This window comes from Macaca mulatta, chromosome 15 (genome assembly GCF_049350105.2).
Source record: "Macaca mulatta isolate MMU2019108-1 chromosome 15, T2T-MMU8v2.0, whole genome shotgun sequence".
Taxonomy (NCBI): Eukaryota; Metazoa; Chordata; class Mammalia; order Primates; family Cercopithecidae; genus Macaca; species Macaca mulatta.
Genome location: NC_133420.1, coordinates 37,421,089 through 37,442,720, shown reverse-complemented (window position 1 = coordinate 37,442,720; position 21,632 = coordinate 37,421,089). Strand labels below are relative to the sequence as shown.

Sequence of the window (21,632 nt, the reverse complement as noted above, 5' to 3'; positions counted from 1 at the left end):
GGACATGTTTTGTTTGGCTCACCTTATATTAAATTTTATCAGTTGTAACGTTTTAAAAATCCAGGATTTCAAATAGAAATCTGATTTCTAGCTCCTCCTGAAACAATCTAAAGACCTGCCAACACTGGGCTTCTTTCTCCTAATGATAAAACAGAGCTGAATAACTGCCCTGTTATATCAACTTTCCAGGGGACGGCACAATCCTCCCCAGAACGTTTTACTCATTTATATTACCGGCATGGCTCCCTTAGGCATTTGGGTGTGTGAGCCCTAATCTAGGACAATTCCCTCATTTAAAAAATGAAGAAAATGATGGTATTAGAAGAGAAAGTTAATCTGCCTGAAGATGCAGATTAAGTTAGAGACAAAGAAGGAAGTTAAATTGGGTTCAGGTATCCTTCTAATATAGCATACTGTGTCCCTATTTAAACCATGGCTTCTATCAGCATTTCTTCAACCAATTACTTAAACTGTCTAAGTGAAATCAGTTATATTTTCTACATTTTCCTTTTATTCATCCTTTTCATATAATTGATGTTCTTATAGAAAACTTTTTATCAGTCATTTCATTTAAATATTATCCTGCCAGAAAGAAACCGTGAATCAGGGATCAGACAAAAATGCATTACCAACTTTTACACACTTCAGTAGGTAAAGGACCAGAAAGAATCTTAGAAATCACTGAGCTTAATACTTGGCTGTGCAGACAAGGAAGCTGGGACCCAGAGAGGCTGCAGAGTTCCTGGGTAACAGGCCTGGTCTCTAACCTTCCAGCTCACTGCTCTTTTCTGCTATACCAGGGCACGGCTGTGCAGTCATCCAGGCTGTCGGGGACTAGCTTCCCCAACATGGAAACAAAAACTACAGAACTTGCTCACATCTTAAACATGGCCAACCTTGACTCTGCCAAGACATAAGGTTTAGAATGAGTTGCTAACAATCAATTTACAGAATCCGATTTGCACTGGAAGACAGACTTTCTTTAGAACTGGTATTTGGTGGAAGTTTTAACAGTGGCTCTTATAAAAGCTAAACCCTGTGTAAGAAAAGTTGCTGTAACAACATCATAGCACCTTTGCTTCAACTTCAAAAGAAAAAAAGGCTATGGTAAAAAGCTTTAATAACACACAATGTGATTTCATAGGCAACCAATTAGCAGATTAATGGATCATTTAACTTTCTTTACTTAAAACCAATACTCCACTCAAGAAAGATGAACCCAAAATGCATCCTCTTACACTGACCAACTTAACTAAGTACAAATGAAGTCAATGGTGTACCCCATTAGCATGCTGCGTTGTATGTCAATAAAACAAGCCCTCCCCCACCCCGAGCCCTGGCCCCTGGCAAACATAGATAAATGATTGTGCACTGCGTGATGATACCATTAGGTGAGAACTTTGGTTCATGCAGTTGGCTGCCACAGAGGTTGCACCCAAAACCCGCAGCCCCGGCACCCAAAGTCAGTCAGCGGTGGTGGCTCATGGTGTCAGCCGTGCTCCTTCCACAACACCAGGTGAATACTGTGGTCAGGCATGCTGGTGGCAAAGACCAAGCCCGTGTCATTGTGCCCATCCAATCCATTCAGCCAGGATGCTTCGCCTGCCAGGAAGCTTGAGCCTCTCTTTGACTTCCTGTACTCTGGCAGAGGCCAGCGACTAATCAGGCTCTCTGTCCGCAAGTCCATGATGTACAGGTAGCGGTTGTCAAACAGCAGGGCAAAGATATCTCCAAAGCCAAGCAAGGCCAAGTTTGCTATCTCAGGTGTCTTGATGACCCTACAAGGATGAGAGTTAGGTACTGTGAAAGAAGGCAACTTTACTTCTGTTTATGCTACTATAATCTTTTCTGGAGATATTTAAAACCAGTATTAAATTCAAGCAAATTTAGAGTTAAATGTTTTTGATAAAAAGTAAAATATAAGGAGAAAAAGCTCAGCCCACTTATAAAAAAGCTGGGGGCGGGGGGGGGGGTTCAGTCATTATATAATATTGGCATAAAAGGGAAAGGTGGTGTCTGATGAAAGTTTTTTTTTTTTTGAGATAGGTTCTCACTCTGTTGCCCACACTGGAGTATAGTGGCGTGATCTTGGCTCACTGCACTTCCCAGGTTCAAGCGAATCTCCTGCCTCAGCCTCCCGAGTAGCTGGGATTACAGGTGCCCGCCACCACACCCAGCTAATTTTTGTATTTTTTTTTTTTTTTTTTTGAGACGGAGTCTTGCTCTGTCGCCCAAGCTGGAGTGCAGTGGCGCGATCTCGGCTCACTGCAAGCTCCGCCTCCCGGGTTCATGCCATTCTCCTGCCTCAGCCTCCCGAGTAGCTGGGACTACAGGCGCCCGCCACCATGCCCGGCTAATTTTTTGTATTTTTAGTAGACACGGGGTTTCACTGTGTTAGCCAGGATGGTCTCGATCTCCTGACTTCATGATCCACCCACCTCAGCCTCCCAAAGTGCTGGGATTACAGGCGTGAGCCACCGCGCCCGGCAATTTTTGTATTTTTAGTAGAGACGGGGTTTCACCATATTGGCGAGATGGTCTCCATCTCTTGACCTCGTGATCCGCCCACCTCGGCCTCCCAAAGTGCTGGGATTACAGGCACGAGCCACCGCGACCGGCAATTTTTGTATTTTTAGTAGAGACGGGGTTTCACCATATTGGTAAGATGGTCTCGATCTCTTGACCTCGTGATCCGCCCACCTTGGCCTCCCAAAGTGCTGGGATTACAGGCGTGAGCCACCAGACCTGGCATGTTATCTCAATCCTCACAATGCAGTTAGGTAGAGGTATTCTCTCCACTATATTAGTAAATAAGACTAAAACATCTTGCTATGAGTCATATAGCTAACACGATGCAGGCCTAGCAAATGTTTTCCGAGTATCATAGGTGCTGAGTGCTGGCTGGGCCCTGGAAAGAGATAAGCAAGATAGTCTTTGCCCCTTAGAAGGGGAGGGCATAGCATATAACCGCCAGAGTATGTGAGAATATGCTGAGCACAAACACTCCAACGGATATAACGGGAGTATCAAGGAATGAGCAAACCTTTCTGCCTTTTATCAGCTGGACCTGGAAGAATATTTTTTCTCTTTCTTGAAGAAGAAATGCAACTGGGCAATATGGATTGAGAGAATACTGAAAGCCTGTCTAAATTTTACAAATTCTCTCTCATGCGCATGTGGTTCTCTTATAGTTAATATCTGAAAAAAAGTCTATGATACTAAGATACTAAGAATATCAACATACATCACTTCTATGAAACTAAGAAAATAGTTAACAGGTGCTGGCCCCTGCTTGAAAAGCAGTCAGAGAACAAGTTCACCCTCCTAGATTGAAAAAGGAAGAAACTTCTGCTAAAAGAGGTAGCCATTTAGATGACATGTTTGAGAACATCCAAAATCAATCACTGAACACTCCCTATGGCGTGAGCCTTTGTAAACAGGTTTACAAGATGGGAGTCTGATCCCAGGGAAAGCAGTAAGTTCAGATGACCTTGAAGTAAAGGGGAAACAAAGGTCCCAATATGTGTGCTCCAGTGAGTTACAACTGATAACTCATCCATCATTTTCTACTTAGATGACTCATGTTCATTCACTCAACAAATATTTACTAAGAGCCTAAAGTGAGCTAGCCAATGCTGGTACCAGGATTTCGGGAGCGAGTAAGACAAAGTTCCTCACACTCAAACTATCCAAAACTGAATTTCCTAGTCAAATCTGTTTTTTCTATTTCTTTACTTGCTCATTCACCCAGGTGCTCAAGCTAGGAAACGTGGCAACCATCCAATTCTCCTCCTCCTCAAATCACAAATTCAGTCACCAAGCTCTATGGATTATATGCCCTAAATTTTTCTAATTTATTCACTACTATCTGCACTACCACACCTCTAGTCCAAGACACCATCTTTTGCCTGCACTGTTGCCAACAGCTTTCTACTGATCTCCCCACATCTACTCACTCCCTTTGAATCAGTTAACCTCACATACAACCTGATCTGTTACCACCTTGTTTCAACTTCTAAACTCTTTGATGGTTCCTTATTGTGCCCCCATCTTTAGTCACACTGAGGCATTTAAGGAATTTCCTTCAATTTCTCAAATGTACCTGAGGCTCCTTTAACCTCAGGGCCTTTGAACGGACTAGTGTCTCAGTCTAAAATTCCTCACTGTACATCCACTCCTGGTACTTAGTTAAGGCATTTATACTCATCCTTTAGAGCTCAGCCCAAATGTCTCTTCCTCTTAGAAGCCTTCCCTTAGTCCACAAACTAGGCAGAGCCTCAAAGTACTCCATACTAGGCTCCTCTTAACCCAACCATTAAACAAACTGTTTGCAATTAGCTATTTAACATCAGTCTTCCCCCTCCTGCTGATCATTAATCTCCCTGAGTTTGGTAAGTACTTCTTATGCTTCCCAATGCATACCACAATGCCTGACACAAAGGTGGGTGCTCAATAAATATCTAAAGAATAAAGTAGTGGTGAAATAAACAGAGGCAAATGCAAATTCCTACAAAAGAGATCTAAAGGAGGCTAGGAAGCCAGGCATGGTGGCTCATGCCTGTAATCCCAGTACTTTGGGAGGCCGAGGTGGGTGGATCACTTGAGGTCAGGAGTTTGAGACCAGCCTGGCCAACAGGATGAAACCCCACCTCTACTAAAAAAAAATACACAAAATTAGCTGGGCGTCGTGGCAAGTGCCTGTAATTCCAGCTACTCAGGAGGCTGAGGCAGGAGAATCGCTTGAACCTGGGAGGCGGAGGTTGCAGTGAGCCGAGATCACACCACTGCACTAGAGCCTGGGTGACAAAGTGAGACTCTGTCTCAAAAAAATAAAAACAAAAATAAAAATAAAGGAGGCTAGGAAAAACAAATAGGAAGTCTGGTAGGTCCCCATCATAACAGAAACACAAAAAATAGGTGGCTACCGAGTTAGGGCTTAAGATCTGTGAAGATGAGCTGATTCCAAAGACTGAACCACAAATACGTTGCAGAATAGAGCACAGGTCTTGACAGGTTTGTGGCTTTCACTTTGATCACTTTAGAAATGGAACCGGACATCCCTGCTGTGCAGAGTCTGGGTCCTTGAACCTAAGTAACCTTACATGCTGTAGAGATAACCTAACTCAAACAATCACATCATATCTCAGACTTATTGAGTAACATGCTGTTATTTGTGCTTTGCTTCTTTTCAATTAGCTTCAAAGCTAAGTAGCCCTACCTGGTCCTAGCAATAGAGGTCAGAGGATTTGTAGTAGGTTTCAATAGAGGTTGGTTTATTTGTGTTTGGGAGGAAAAAAGCAGACACAAGACAGATTCTTTTCGGAGAAAAAATCTGAACCTGGCAATTCCTACCAGCAAACAATCCTGCAGGTTTATTATTTAAAACTATTATTCAAACACTAAAAACAGAACTTTCATCTAGGACTCTAGATAGTCTCTATATGCCACTCCGAGTCAGAAGCATACATGAGAAAGCAGATGTGGGACCAAATTAAACCCTTTAGAGATGCTAAGCATTAAAACAACTATGACATCTCTAGCCCACCTTGCCTTTGCACCTTCCCTCCTAAAATTTTCATTAAAAATAAAAACAATATTAAACTACCAAAGATGTGATTTTCCCATGGTGATTACTTGAATATTTTGCTTTGCAAAATATCAAATTCTTTCAAAACTTTATTTTCCCCTGTTTCTGATGTCCCTGGCTTTCTGGTACCGTAAGTATATGCCTGTTGGATAATCCAGCCATGCATGAATGGACGCATGTTGGAATAAAGTGAGAAGTGGAATGCTGGGCAAGGCCCCTACCCTGTCTCAGCTTCAGTGTCCCCATCTACAAGAGGAAAAGCTTAAACAGATGTTTTCTAGGAAAGGTTTCAGTCTTTTTTCTCAAAGCATAAATATCAATCATTTCTATAACTGATTCTGACACCTCTGAAACCTAACTGGTTAGAAATGTTGGTCTGACTCCAGGAAGGCATAAATGGGGTTGTAACTTTGTGATCAGAGAGATGCGGCCCACCAAAGTTTTATAGTTACTGTGATCAGATCCACACAAGCTGACCTCAAATAGTCATGCATAAAAACAATTAAGAGAATGTTCAATTTTCTGTACTCCTCCAAGTCCTGAACCATGCTATGGGATGCTAACTTTGTGAGTTGTTATTAGTAAGTGTGTGCACAATAGGTGTGAAGTACAGTAGGTTAAACAAATTCAAACAGGTTTCTTCATATGGGGCCTCTCAGACTTAAATTATTAATAAAGATCTGCCAGGTGGTGTACTAGGTCCTCATCACAAGCATTTCATTTAATAGTCACTTTACAGATGACGAAATTGAGCTACAGAGGAGTTAAGAAAGTTACACAAAATCACACAGCCCATCAGAGATGGCACCATGTCTTAAACGAAGGTTTGTCTATCAGCAAAGTTCTCTTAATGACTACATGGCACTGGCTTCCATCAGCCCCAAACATGCTAACAGATATTGTCAATTTCCAAGAGGAGCCTATTGTATGCAGTGAATCACAAAATTATTTGTCTATGGACTGCTGCTTATTTATTTCTTTGGAGGGAAACCCTGCATATTTTATTTTTCTCTAAGTATCTCTGTCTTTCTACTAGTCAACAGAAGGTCACTTGATGCCTAGATGCCACTAAAGTTTAACCAAGTTTGTAAAACAATGCAGAATTTCAACTGAATATGAAGTAGAACTTAAAATATTAGAACTTATGGAGATCTGAAAGGTCTTTTCATCCACACCCCTCATTTTCCAGAAAAGCATGTTAAATATGAAAGAAGTGGCTCATGACTCACACAGTCAGGCAGGGGGCGTTCCAGTATGTAACTCTTTTTCATGTGCTTACTTCCTCTAAAATATTTTTCCTGAGATGTTCAGTATATATAACCTTGTTTACAAGTGATACAGTAAACATTTCATAAAAGCCAGCTACTGACTGGTAGATCCAAACATTTATTCTTGTCTTTCCTACCGAACTACAGCAGGCTTTCAAAGGTAAAGCGTGAGGTCAAAGTAAACATTACCTGAGAATATCATAACTAGCAAAGTCCCACTGGTAGAGACCAAGTGCTGAACTGCAGACAATGTATTTCCCATCAAAATGCAGTCTTGGCTGCAGGCAGATGCTTCTATCCTCAGAGACAGACAATGTCTTTAAGCACTTGCAGTTGATTTCTCTCCCAATTGGCCAAATCTACAGAAAAAAGAAAATGAGGAAAGATGAGAGATCACATCACTACAGAAAAGCTTGTCCTTAAAATGGTCTGTGTTTGCTGAAGTCAGATAGAAAGTGAAGTATACTGGAAAGACCACAGGCTTTATAGCCAAGAATCACAGGTTCAAGTCTTAATTATCCTGTGCAATCTTGGGTAAAATTATTTAATCTCTCTTAACTCCAGCTCCTGCAATGAAGATAATGCCTATCACATGGGACAGTTTAAAAGATCCAATAATGGGCCAGGCACGGTGGCTCACGCCTGTAATCCCAGCACTTTGGGAGGCCAAGGCAGGTGGATCACTTGAGGTCAGGAGTTCAAGATCAGCCTGGCCAATATGGTGAAACCGTGTCTCTACTAAAAATACAAAAATTAGCCAGGCGTGGTGGTGGGTGCCTGTAATCCCAGCTACTTGGGAGGCTGAGGCACGAGAATCACTTCAACCCGGGAGGCAGAGGTTGCAGTGAGCAAAGATTCCACCACTGCACTCCAGCCTGGGTGACAGAGCAAGACCCTATCTCAGAAAAAGAAAAAAAAAAAAAAGAGAGAGAGATGCAATAAGAATGTGAGAGTGCTTTGTGAACTCTTTGCAATTCATTACAATAAATGAGTATTTATGTTTTCATAGTTCAGATCTAAGAATTAAGGACGGAAGGAGACATGTAAGAAAGTATTAAGAATGGGCTGGGCTTGGTGGCTCATGCCTGTAATCCCAGCACTTTGGGAGGCCAAGGCAGGTGGATCACAAGGTCAGGAGTTTGAGACCAGCCTGGCCAATATGGTGAAATCCCATCTCTACTAAAAATAAAAAAAATACCCAGCTACTCGGGAGGCTGAGGCGGGAGAATCGCTTGAACCCAGGAAGCAGAGGTTGCAGAGAGCCAAGATTATGCCACTGCACTCCAGCCTGGGCAATAGAGCAAGACTCTGTCTCGAAAGAAAAAAAGAATTAAGAATAAGCTGAACATAAATTTATGTGAATTTCTTTTTCATCTACAAATCCAAGTTAAGAAACTACATAGGAGGCCGGGCGCGGTGGCTCACGCCTGTAATCCCAGCACTTTGGGAGGCCAAGGCGGGCGGATCACAAGGTCAGGAGATCGAGACCACGGTGAAACCCCGTCTCTACTAAAAATACAAAAAATTAGCCGGGCGCGGTGGCGGGCGCCTGTAGTCCCAGCTACTCAGGAGGCTGAGGCAGGAGAATGGCGTAAACCCAGGAGGCGGAGCTTGCAGTGAGCCGAGATCGCGCCACTGCACTCCAGCCTGGGCGACAGAGCGAGACTCCGTCTCAAAAAACAAAACAAAACAAAACAAAACAAAAAAGAAACTACATAGGACACAGAGCTAGCAAATCATCTCTTCTTCCAGTGGGTTTAAAATGGCTTGGACTAAGACATTCCCCCTCCTCTTCCCAGAATGTTTACCCTTTGCCATACCACTTTAACTTTCTTATGTTTTCCAGTTTTTCTTTAACGAAGCAAATTAATGGAGAAAAAAACTCACCTTAATCTCATATTTGTCTGCACTTAAGAGGATGTAGTCTCCAGGACTGTGCAAGAGAGACTTGACTTTGCACTTCTGCAAAACTACCTGCAAATGTAAACCATGTTACGGAAAGATCCTTTTAATGATTCTCCTACAACGATTTTATTCTTTAAATTAAAATATGAAAATGAGCTTAAAATATGCTAGAATAGCTAAGCCATAGCTCATTACCAAATTAACCTCTGCTAAACATTTTACTATTCTCTGTTATTAGCAGTATCTAAAAGTGTCTAATGTTAGCCAGATGAGGTGGCTCACGCCTATAATCCCAGTGAGTCGGAAGGCTGAGGTGGGAGGATTGCTTGAGCTCAGGAGTCGGAGGATGCAGTGAGCTATGATTGCACCACTGCACTCCAGCCTGGGCAACAGAGCAAGACCACAATGCTTTAAAAAAAAAAAACAAAAAAAAACTGTCTAAACATTGGCAACATTTAATCTTAGCATTCATCTAGAAGCAAACATTAGGACTGATTTTTAAAAATTATAAAATGTTACTTAAGAAACAGAAAAGAAAAAAGCCCATAGACACTGAAGTAGACGCAAATGATCTGCTTTCACAACCATGTGAATCATAAATGAAAAAGCACTGGACTTGGCACCAGAATCTGTCACACACTGACTTTATTTATTTATTTATTTTGAGACGGAGTCTCACTTTGTCGCCCAGGTTGGAGTGCAGTGGCCGGATCTCAGCTCACTGCAAGCTCCGCCTCCCAGGTTCATGCCATTCTCCTGCCTCAGCCTCCCGAGTAGCTGGGACTCCAGGCGCCCACCACCTCACCCAGCTACTTTTTTGTATTTTTTTTTTTAGTAGAGATGGGGGTTCACCGTGTTAGCCAGGATGGTCTTGATCTCCTGACCTCGTGATCCGCCAGTCTCGGCCTCCCAAAGTGCTGGGATTACAGGCTTGAGCCACCGCGCCGGCTACATGCTGACTTTATAACCCTGGCCAAGACCATCTAAACTTGGCCAGTTTCCTGATCTTTAAAATAGGAGACAAGCACCTATTATCCTACCTCATTTAATTACAGTAAAGATAAAATAACAATGTAAATTATAGTAGTAACATAATAAAAGCTAACATTCCATTAGCACTTGAGATAGTTTATAAACATCAGGTTCTAGCTAATTTTGTAATCAATTAGCCTAAGGTGAGAGGGGAAGCAGGGTTCATTCATTCAGAAGTCTGGATTGCAGACTCAACTGAAACAGACCAATTACTAAGTATCAGGCACCTTGCTGGGTGCTGTCCCAACATTTCATTTCATGTTCACAGGAACATTTAGCAGATGATACAACTCAGGTCCTGAAGGAGGAGTAACTTGTCCAAGACATCACCATCAGTATCCTAGCCCCAATCAACTGTGTTTTCCACAACACCAAACTGCCTTACACTATATAGCTTTTCTATGTAAAAAGTTAATGTGGGCTAGGCACAGTGTCTCATGCCTATAATCCCAGCACTTTGGGAGGCTGAGGAGGGAGGACTGCTTGAGGCCAGGAGTTCAAGACCAGCCTGGGCAACACAGCAAGAACCCATCTCTACAAAAAAAAATTTTTAATTAGCTGCCAGGCACGGTGTCTCACGCCTGTAATCTCAGCATTCTGGGAGGCCGAGGTGGGTGAATCAACTGAGGTCAGGAGTTCAAGACCAGCCTGGCCAACACAGTGAAACCCCGTCCCTACTAAAAACAAAAAATTAGCCAGGCATGGTGGTGGGCGCCTGTAATCCCAGCTACTTGGGAGGCTGAAGCAGGAGAATCACTTGAACCCAGGAGGTGGATGTTGCAGTGAGCTGAGATCGTGCCATTGCACTCAGCCCATATAACAAGAGTGAAACTCCATCTCAAAAAAAAAAAAAAAAAATAGCTCGGTGTGGTGGCACATGGCTGTAGTGCTAGCTACTCAGGAGACTGACGTGGGAGGATCACTTAAGCCTGGGGATTTGAAGTTGCAAAGAGCTATGATCATGCCACTGTACTCCAGCCTGGGCAACAGAGTGAGACCCTGTCTGTATTACAACAACAAATGAAGAAAAAAAGAAAAAACTTAATGTGCCCAATACATAATAATGGTCTTACAAACTACTCTCCATTTAGCCCCATGTATTTCAAAACAAAGATATAATCATCCACCCCATCTAAAACCCACCAATCACCTCTGATTCTTCTTCATTTCCCACAGTGAATCTGCAAGTCCAGGTGGCTTTCCCTTAAAGACATATCCTTTATGGGTGTCCTTTTCATTACTGCCAGCCAAATCTAAGTTATGGGCATCTTTTGCTTAGACTACTGCCAAAGCCTAAATGGTCACCCTGTATCCACTTGTGCCCAACTCTAGTTCGTTCTTCATTCAGCAGTTAATTTTCTTAAAACATAGATCGCATCAGACACTTGCTCAGAACTTATAGATTGCTTCCTAGTACACTTCTGATGATATCCACCATACTTACTGTGGCCTCATAAATCATACAGGATGACCACCTCTCTGCCCATCTCCCCAACTACAGCATGGCTCCACTGGCTTATGTCCAGGTCATCAAATGTTCCAAGTTCTTTCCACTCCCTGGGCCTGTGCATATACTGCACCTTCTGAAACAATCTTTCAGCTACTCTTTCTACAGCTATCTCCTATTTATTCTTCATGTCTAACCCCCTTCTCAAAAAGCTTTCTCTGAACTAATTACTTTCCTAGACCGTTTTTTTTTTTTTAAAGAGTCTCACTTTGTCGCCTAAGCTGGAGTGCAGTGGCACAATCTTGGCTCACTGCAACCTCCGCCTCCCAAGCTTCAAGTTAATTCTCATGTCTCAGCCTCCTGAGTAGCTGCGATTACAGGCACTTACCACTACACCAGGCTAATTTTTGTACTTTTAGTAGTGACGGAGTTTCACCATGTTGGCCAGGCTGGCCTCGAACTCTTGGGCTCAGGAGATCCACCCACCTTGGCCTCCCAAAGTGCTAGGATTACAGGAGTCAGCCACCGTGCCCAGCCCCAGACTGTCTTACAGAACACTGTACTGATCCTTCACAAAACACCACAATTTGAAATGATATATTTACCCATGAAATTGTTTAAAAAAACTATTTCTCCTATTAGACTATCATCCACAGGGTAAGGCCTGGATCTATTTTGCTTACTGTTTCCTCAGCCCCCTCATAGAATGGCATAGTAAGCTCAAGAAAAGTGCTTCTGCATGGTATATCCATTATTAATACTGCATTTGATCCTCACAACAACCTTGTTTTAAAGAAAAAAGAAAACATTACAATATTTTACTAAAGATCCCGTACAGTTTTCTTTGTCCTACTTCTTGTAAGCATTATTTTTTCAAAATGAAAATTGCTTGCCTGATTAAAAAAGAAACATGTTTATTCTAAAGGGGAAAATGCACCCACAACCCCACCAGAAATACCAACCTTCAACATTTTGATGCATGAACACATTAAGAAACCAGTATCACACTCCACATACTTTTTTGTATGTAACCTGTTTTATTTGCCCACTCTATCCACCTAATATATTGTGGGCATCTTTCCATGTCCGTAAGTCATTTATTTGTTAACTATTAAGTACCTTCCTACTTGCTGGTCACTGTTGTATACCATCATGCTTTGTAGCTACAGCAATTCCATCCTATGACTCACCTAACACTTACAAGGCAGTATCTACCATCCTCCACTCCCTCCCTCAAAAAGCCTGACAAGAAGATTTCTTCTAAGTCTTCCTACCTTGGTGACCCATTCCGTGTGCCCGGTGAGTGTGTTCAGGCATGTCCCAGCAGATAAAGCCCATACTTTCACAGTGAAGTCTGCAGAGCCGCTCACCAAGACATCCAGCTCATCATTGTAGTCCACGCTAAATACTAGTGCATATAATTACACAAAGTTAAAACATGTCTCTGTCAGTGGGTCTTTTATAAGAGAGTTCAATAATGTTTATTTTCCCTAGCTGCCCAATTAATTTCCCAACCAGAGACACTGTAAGAATGGTGCTATTCAACTAGCAATTTTATGATAAAAATATTTCAAAATTCTTACTATTATAGCTATTATTCTAAGGTGGAAAGTCCTAGGAATAATACAATCTCTTTTATTTGTGGTAGCTACAGTGAGAGGCAAAACAAGTGTTAGAGATAATGGCATTCCCTCTTAGGACTGCCTGCCTGATACTACATCATACTTTATTTAATTTATGCAGGAAAACAAAAAGGACATGGTCCTACTCTAATACACACTAACAGTAAGACAAACTATAAAGAATGGAAGCTGCAAAACAGCACCCAGACTCAATAAAACCCAATGTAAAGAGAGAAAAAACAAAACAAAAACAAGGATCTCAAAGGTCAGATTAAGCCATTAACTCAAAAGTGTCTGAATTTCTTCACAGCTGTATCTCCAGCACCAAAAACAGTATTTGCAGTATTGTGAGTACTCAAATATTTGTTTTCAAATGTATACCAAGTTCTAAAGGAACATTAGGGACCCAGAAATAGAAGACACTGATTCTTCCTTTAAGGAACTCAGTCTAAGTAGGGAGTAGAGGAGGAAGCCCAGAAAATATAAATGTTTACCTCTTGCTAGGGAAACATCAAGGAGAAAGACTAACTCTGCCCAGGGGTATCAGGGAGGACTTCAGGGAAGAGGCGATATTGGAGATGGGCCCTGAAGGATGAGTAGAGTTTATCAAGGAAAGAAAAAAGAATACTGCAGGCAGAGGGAATAGTAAAGGTATGAAGTTAAGAAAAACCTCGGCAATGTCTAGGCAACAGTAATAAAAATTTTTAGAGCAGGGTTCTCAAAGTTGATCGGGAATAAAATCACCTGGAAGTCATGGTACATCTTAACATTGTGGAACATAACACTCCGTTTAACATATACTTCCATACATACATGCACCTTCAAATATTAATTTCTGAACAAGTTGTAGCAGACAGCAAAGACTGAAGAAGAGTATACAGGAGGACAAATAAAACGAAGCAAAAAAATATGTGTTTTTATTAGCATAATGGCTACTTCTACTTCAAAGAATCACTAAGCACCAGGTACAGTGCAAGTAATTCCAGTCACATGGGTGAACAAGACAGGTAAGATCACTGTCCTTATGGAGTTTAGTCTGGTGGGGAAGCAAGATCATATTTGTATAAGTGGTCTACAGTAGTACAAGTTACTGGGAAACAGAGGGACCCAACCTGTTAAGGGAGTTTTGGAAGGCTGCTCATAAACGTAATGCTTGACATTACAGACTATGACTCTCAGAGGCTAAAGCAGTGGGTAAATGGGGGAAAGGAAGAAGGGAGCTGCTACACAAGAGGCTGGGAAATAGCTCAATTTCTACACAAAGCCTCCCCGACCAAAAAAAGAACAGCAACAGAGAGAGAAGCTCAAATCTCAAGGCTATATTCAAATGACCAGTTTTTGCAAAATAAGGCTGCTGTACATTAGGAAACATTCAGGTATGTTTTTTTCACCTTATCTCTAGGTGGCAGCTTGCTTTAATCAACTGTCAACCAAGTTCCAACTGGATGTAATCTGCGTAGACCACACAATCTAGGAACCACCATCACACCAAAGAATTTTCAGCGCTAATGCTACAAATAAAGTGGAATTTACACGAGTAGGATTTACTCAATTTAGAGGTATGGAATCTGATAAAAGCAAAGGGACAGACTGTTCAACAGGATATAAATGAAACAGGAGTGGGGAGAGAGAGAATGAGAGAGAGCGAGACAGAATGAAAACTACCCTTCCCACCAGAAGGGTACATTCACAGAAGAAAGCAAGAAAAAGCAAAACTGGGTAAAACATTCCAAATAAGAGTAACTAGAATAAAGGGAAATGACTGCAGTGACTAAGAAAGAGGGTTGAAAAAAGCAGGTTAAATTAAAAAATAATAATAATAATAATAAAGCATTTCACATTCTTAGCTCCTGGCTTAAAAGGATGAGGCTAAGTTGTAAAAACCCTTGAAAAAGGGCAACCCACCCGCCCCCGTGTGCCCCCGAAAGTGCTGGGTCCTGGCTCCGGAACTCCATTCCCAGCAAGCCACAGTGTTGTCAAAGGAGCCTGTCACAAGCTTCTGTTCATCAAACTTCACCGCTGCACAAGTGTGGGTCTGGATGCCATAAACGCACTGCCCTGTGCTCACATCCCACAGCTTTGCAGACAAGTCATCTGACCCTTCAAGAGAAAAACAGGGAGGTTAATAAGAAAACAGACACACTAAAGAAGGAAAATCAATCCCAAAATCATGGTGTTCTTCAAGAACGTTAATGGTCCCCTCCTCTGGCACTCTACTGCTGAGGAAACCAAAGCATGGAGAGAGTAACACAACTTGCTCAGAGTCACCACAAAGGAGTCAAAAGCACTAGGACAGAATCCAAGCTTTTTGGGTGAGACACTTTCCCTTAACCCTCCAGGCTACAGAAGGGCATTAGACTAAAGCATCCCTTGGTGCTTCCACTTGAAAAATGTCATAAATCCTTGGCTATCATGAGCTCTCTGATTTGACTTCAGATAGATGGGTATTACACATGACTGCATGTTTACATTTGCATGCTTGTCCATTACCCAACAGTTCTGAACAAATAAGGATTGTTAAATAGTAAAGGTGTCTGGTGAAACACATTCCATTCTCAGGCAAGTCAAAGACAAACCTCAGAGCATGGGCTAACTTCTGCAAAAGCTAACTGCGAATTGCTCCAGCCATCTCGAAATATGTGAAGGAAGAAACCTCAAGGAAAACCTGGGATAAATTATCCCCGGACATTCACAACTCAACGAACAGTTTGTAAAGCCTCAAAATCCTGTAGGGAAAAGTTGGCCTTGTTTCTGCCTGATGAAAATTCTATACTAATCATGGTGACAATTCAGGACTTTAAGTTTAAAATCTTAATGATTAATTCATTCTCACAACGACCCTTTAATAAGGCTCAACAAATAAAGACATTTTTGAGAATCCACCAGTATAGTCACTATGATAATGGCACAGTATCCTAGGAAAGCACCAAATGACCAACTTTTAAAAAGCTGAAATGACTAAATAAAGCCAGCCACAATTCCACCTTTAGTCAAGAACCACTGTTTGAGACAACGGAAAAATAGCCATCACTTACGAAAAAGCTAGAGTATGAATTTTAACCTCGGAAAACTATGACAGCATACTGAAATAAAGACTGTATTTATTGTCACTTTGCTATTTAGACTGTTTCCTTCTGTATAAAAAGGGATAGGACTTGGTTCTCAATGGCCATGTGAGACAGCTGAATCATCTGGGAAGCTTCATCAAAACGCACAGGCAGGTCCCTATTTTCAGCGAGTCTAACTTGGGAACATCTGAGGCAGGGTCCAACAATCTTAAAACGTTTGCCAGGTGATTCTAACTCATTAGCAATATTTTGAGAGCCAATGGTCTAGAACGGTGCTATCCAACAGAAAATATAATGCAAATTGCATATATAATTTAAAATGTCCTAATAGTTACATTAAAAAAATAATGTTGGGCCAGGTGCAGTGGTTCACGCCTGTAATCCCAGCACTTTGGGAGGCCAAGGCAGGCGTACTGCCTGAGCTCAGGAGTTCAAGACCATTGTGAAACCCTGTCTCTACTAAAACACAAAAAATCAGCTGGGCATGATGGCATGCGCCTGTAGTCAGTCCCAGCTACTCAGGAGGCTGAGGCATGAGAATCGCTTGAGCTCGGGAGGCAAAGGTTGCAATGAGCTGAGATCACGCCACTGCACTCCAGCTTGGGCTACAGAGTGACTCCATCTCAAAAAAAAAAAAAAAGAAATGTTGGCCAACCTGGCAAAACCCCGTCTCCACTAAAAAAAATACAAATATTAGCCAGGCATGACGGCGTACGCGTGTGGTCCCTGCTACTCAGGAGGCTGAAGCAGGAGAATCACTTGAACCTGGGAGGAGGTTGTAGTGAGCCAAGATCACACCACTGCACTCCAGCCTGGGCCACAGAGCGAGACTGTCTCAAAAAAAAAAAAAAAAAAGAAATGTATTAAAATAATTGAATGTGTTTTATTTAACTCAGTATGTCAAAAAATGTCATTTGAACATGTAATCAATACAAATATTGAGATTTTTATATTCTTTTACATTGTAAGTCTTTGAAACCCAGTATTTCACACCTCCATCTGGACTAGCCACAGCTCAAGTACTGAAAAACTACATGGCGCTAGTAGCTACTGTACCAGAGAGCATAAGCCTGGATAGTCTTTAAGGCCTTCAGCTTAGGCATGTTGTGACTGTATTCCTAAGGAGCTAGAGTAGGAAAGGAAATCATTTTAGGTCCTTTATAAGCTTGGTTTTGGTTACCAGTATTCAACTGGGGTCTCATTCATTCATTCAACATATATTTATAGAACTTCTGTGTCAGGCCGGACTCTTGTTCTCATGGCACTCAGTCTACTTGGGAAGACAAAAAGGCTAAACAAGCAATAATAATTCAGCATAGTAGGTGGTAGGCACTACAAAAGCCCATAGCAAATACAAGGAACAGAGCCTCCATTGAGTTTATGACCATGCTCTAACATGTAAGTGGACATGCCTTAGGAGCTGGCATGATTGGCTCTTCAACTACACTCTTCTTCTGTTTCTAAGCTGCGCTTTGGTATAAGACTATTTGAAGAAAGAATATCATGGCTTTAAAAAAAAAAAAAAAAACCTTAAAGTTTTAACTAATTTAAATCTAAAGGATGAATAAGTTAGCCAGGACAAAACAAAACAAAAGGAATAGTATATACCAAAACTTATTCTGTAAAAGGCCTGATAGTAAGTATTTCAGACTTTGACCTATTGAGTTGTAATTACTCTCTTCTGCTGGATTTGGCCCACAGTCCACAGTTTGCCAATCCCTGGTATATACCTATTAAATCAACTATTAAATATCTCTGTATACAACACAAAAATTATTGAAAAGGAACTGGGATCAATTCATAAAGAACTATTTGGAATCACTCAAAAACCATCTAGGAGGTATATACAATGCTTGTCAAAAAGCACAGCCTAGGCCGGGCGCGGTGGCTCAAGCCTGTAATCCCAGCACTTTGGGAGGCCGAGATGGGTGGATCACGAGGTCAGGAGATCGAGACCATCCTGGCTAACACGGTGAAACCCCATCTCTACTAAAAAATACAAAAAACTAGCCGGGCGAGGTGGCGGGCGCCTGTAGTCCCAGCTACTCAGGAGGCTGAGGCAGGACAATGGCGTGAACCCAGGAGGCGGAGCTTGCAGTGAGCCGAGATCCGGCCACTGCACTCCAGCCTGGGCGACAGAGCGAGACTCCGTCTCAAAAAAAAAAAAAAAAAAAAAAAAAAAGCACAGCCTAAAACATGAACACTGATTATGAAAATAGTTCAGTCTGACTGCAAACAGTGGCAAGGTTTGGCTGCAGAACTGGGTTAGGAAGATGTTTAACTATGACCTTACTTGGATTTCAGAAAGATCACTATAGCTATATCATGGAAAAAGGTTTAAAGGGGGGAAAACTAGAGGCAAGAAGGCAGTTAAAAACCAGGAGAGAGGACAAACAAAATGTGACACATACAGGGAATACACACACACACACACACACACACACACACACACACACACACACACACACACACAATGGAATATTATTCGGCCTTAAAAAAGGAATAAAATTGGCCGGGTGTGGTGGCTCATGCCTGTAATCCCAACACCTTGGGAGGCTGAGGTGGAAGGATCACCTGAGGTCGGGAGTTTGAGACCAGCCTGACCAACATGGAGAAACCCCGTCTCTACTAGAAATACAAAAATTAGCTGGGCGTGGTGGCGCATGCCTATAATCCCAGCTACTTGGGAGGCTGAGGCAGAAGGATCACTTGAACCCGGGAGGCGGAGATTGCGGCGAGCCAAGATGGCGCCACTGCACTCCAGCCTAGGCAAAAAGTGCAAAACTTCATCTCAAAAAAAAAAAAAAAGGAATAAAATTCTGACACATTATGATATGAGGGAACCTTGAAGACATCATGCTAAGTGAACTAAGCTAGCCACAAAAGAACAAATACCGTATGATTCCACTAATATTAGGTTCCTAGAATAGTCAAATTCATAGAAAGTAGAATGGTGGGCTGGGCATGGTGGCTCACGCCTGTAATCCCAGAACTTTGGGAGGCCAAGGCTGGTGGATCACCTGAGGTCAGGAGTTCAAGACCAGCCTGGCCAATATGGTGAAACCTCGTCTGTACTAATCCCATACAAAAATCAGCCGGACACGGTGGTGCACGCCTGTAATCCCAGCTACTCGGGAGGCTGAGGCAGGAGAATCACTTGAACCTGGGAGGTGAGGTTGCAGTGAGCCAAGATTGAGCCATTGCACTCCAGCCTGGGCGACAGATGGAGACTGTCAAAAAAAAAAAAAAAGAAAAAAAAAGAAAAAGAAAAGAAAGGTGGTTTTGCCACAGGTTGTAGGGGAAGGGGCATGGGCAATGTTTAGCTAATAGAGTTTAGGCTGGGCACGGTGGCTCATGCCTGTAATCCCAACACTTCGGGAGGCTGAGGTAGGAAGATCACTTGAGCCCAGGAGTTCAAGACCATCCTGGGAAACATGGTGAGGCCCCATCTCTACAAAAATACAAAAATTAGCTGGGCGTGGTGGCGCACACATGTAGTCCCAGCTACCTGGGAGGCCAAAGTGGGAGAATCGCTTGAGGCCAGGAGGTAGAAGTTGCAGTGAGCCAAGATTGTGTCACTGTACTCCAACCACTCCAATCTGGGGTACAGAGTGAGACCTCGTCTCAAAAGAAACCCCCCCAAAAACAAAAAAATTGGATACAGTTTAACTATATAGTGTATTATATAATGTTTATATAGTTAACACTGTATAGTGTTTAACTGATACTGTTTTAGTTTGGGAAGATGTAAAGTTCTGGAAATGGACAGTGGTGATGATTGCACAACAATGTAACGTACTTAATGGCACTCAACTGTATGCTTTAAAATGGTTAAAATGGTAAATTTTATGTTACGTATGTTTTAGCACAATTTGCAAAAAAAAAAAAAAAAAAAAAAAAAAAAAAAGATTATCCAAACTAATTATTTAAACTAGTTGTTATAGGAAAACATTGTGCCATTCAGTTTTACCCCCTAAAAAAAAATAAAAAAATAATCAGGTTGAGTCAAGTTCCATTTTACAGTGATGCAAGTCTACTCCTGAGAATCCTTTAGGAGCCACTGTTCTCTGCTCCTTTCTGGCTTTATGTCAGCCTCCCCTCTGGACTCCCATTTGCTGCACTGGCTAACCCAACATGTTTTCAAAGAGGTCACCAGTGATGCAGCATAGAGGTGAAAGAGGACTAAAGAAATGTAGACTCTTACACTGCATGAAAGAAAAAAAATCCCACCCCATTCAATATCTTAAAAATCTGAATAATACTTAAAAAAAAAAAAATCAGACTATTTCACAAAACTCTAGATTTCAGGCTTCTCTTGAAAAGTCAGATCTAACAACTCTTACCCTGAATCCCACCCACATGGCAAAAATTTATTACAACGGAGCAGCAGCTGCACTCTTCAGAAAGGCAAGTGTTCTTGATTTGCTATAGTCCACACAGAGACTTTTACCTCAGTCAGGTCATCTTCCTGGTCCCAGTGTGTATGTTCCACAAGAAAAGAACTGCTCTAATTCATCCATGTATGCCCTCACTTTGTTTTTCAAACAGTAGGCATCCCATAAGTAAATATCTACTTAACAGCACAAAGCATAATAGGTTCCTTTCTTACCATTTCAGAAATAAATTGTGAAAGAGAAGGATAACTATCTCAATGTCATTAGCCATCCATCTCTTTAATAAAACTGTCTATTGCGTACTTAAGGCACTAATGTGAGAGTCACTGTAAGTTTATTGCCAAATTCAGGGTTTCCCAATTCCACTACAGTGAAAATTCAATCTCTTAAGTAACAAGATGACACGAACACATGTATAATTCTGTAACAAATACTTCTCTCACAGTTCCAGGGATGCTGCTGTTAGAAAAATTAAACTAATGCTTTGGATTATTTTCAACCACTGTACAACATAATTTTAAATATGCAAACCTGATGAATTGAATCAGAATAAAAATCCCATTAACATATAGACCCACCTAGAGAATAATCTTAAAATGCAGAATTGCAGGTATTAACTTTCCAGGTAGTTAGAGAATTCAGTGACTATTTCCCATTTACTTCCACTCCAAGTAACTGCAGTTTTTACTACATTTCAAAAATGAGGTTTGATAAGAGAAGAAAACAACTTTTTAAAGCAAGGGGAGCTAGGCATGGTGGCTCACACCAGTAATCCTAGCATTTTGGGAGGCCGAGGCTGGCGGAGTGCTTGAGCCCAGGAGTTCGAGACCAGACTGGGCAACATGGTGAAATCCTGTCTCTACAAAAAGTACAAAAAGGAGCCAGGCATAGTGTTGCTCACTTGTAGTCCCAGTTAAACTCGGGAGGCTGACGTGGGAGGATCACCTGAGCCCAGGAGGTGGAGGTTGCAGTAAGCCAAGATCGCACCATCGCACTCCAGCATGAACTACCCTGTGAGAGGTTGTCTCCAAAAAAATTTTAAAAAGGCAGCTGGGTGCAGTGGTTCACACCTGTAATCCCAGCACTTTGGGAGGCCGAGGCAGGCAGATCATCTGAGATCGGCAGTTTAAGACCAGCCTGACCAACATGGTGAAACCCGTCTCTACCAAAAATACAAAAATTAGCAGGGCTATATGGTGGTATGTGCCTGTAATGCCAGCTACTCAGGAGGCTGAGGCGAGAGAATCGCTTGAACCCAGGAGGAGGAGGAGGTTGCAGTGAGTCGAGACTGCACCACTGTACTCTAGCC

At 42.0% G+C, this 21,632-nt stretch overlaps 1 protein-coding gene across 4 annotated transcripts in view; it reads right to left on the bottom strand.

The window, feature by feature from the left end:
• Positions 1-493: 493 nt before the first annotated feature.
• Positions 494-21,632, bottom strand: part of FBXW2 (F-box and WD repeat domain containing 2) — a 30,299-nt gene continuing 9,160 nt past the window's right edge. For 3 of the 4 annotated variants that reach the window (XM_077968214.1, XM_015116948.3, XM_015116950.3), the window contains exons 4-8: positions 14,767-14,961; positions 12,514-12,647; positions 8,743-8,829; positions 7,045-7,214; positions 494-1,778 (exon numbers count right to left, since the gene is read on the bottom strand). In XM_077968214.1, coding sequence (XP_077824340.1) covers positions 1,490-1,778; positions 7,045-7,214; positions 8,743-8,829; positions 12,514-12,647; positions 14,767-14,961 — 875 coding nt within the window. In that variant the 3' untranslated portion in view covers positions 494-1,489. The remainder of the gene's footprint in view (positions 1,779-7,044; positions 7,215-8,742; positions 8,830-12,513; positions 12,648-14,766; positions 14,962-21,632) is intronic. The other variant, XM_015116949.3, reaches the window with a different exon arrangement.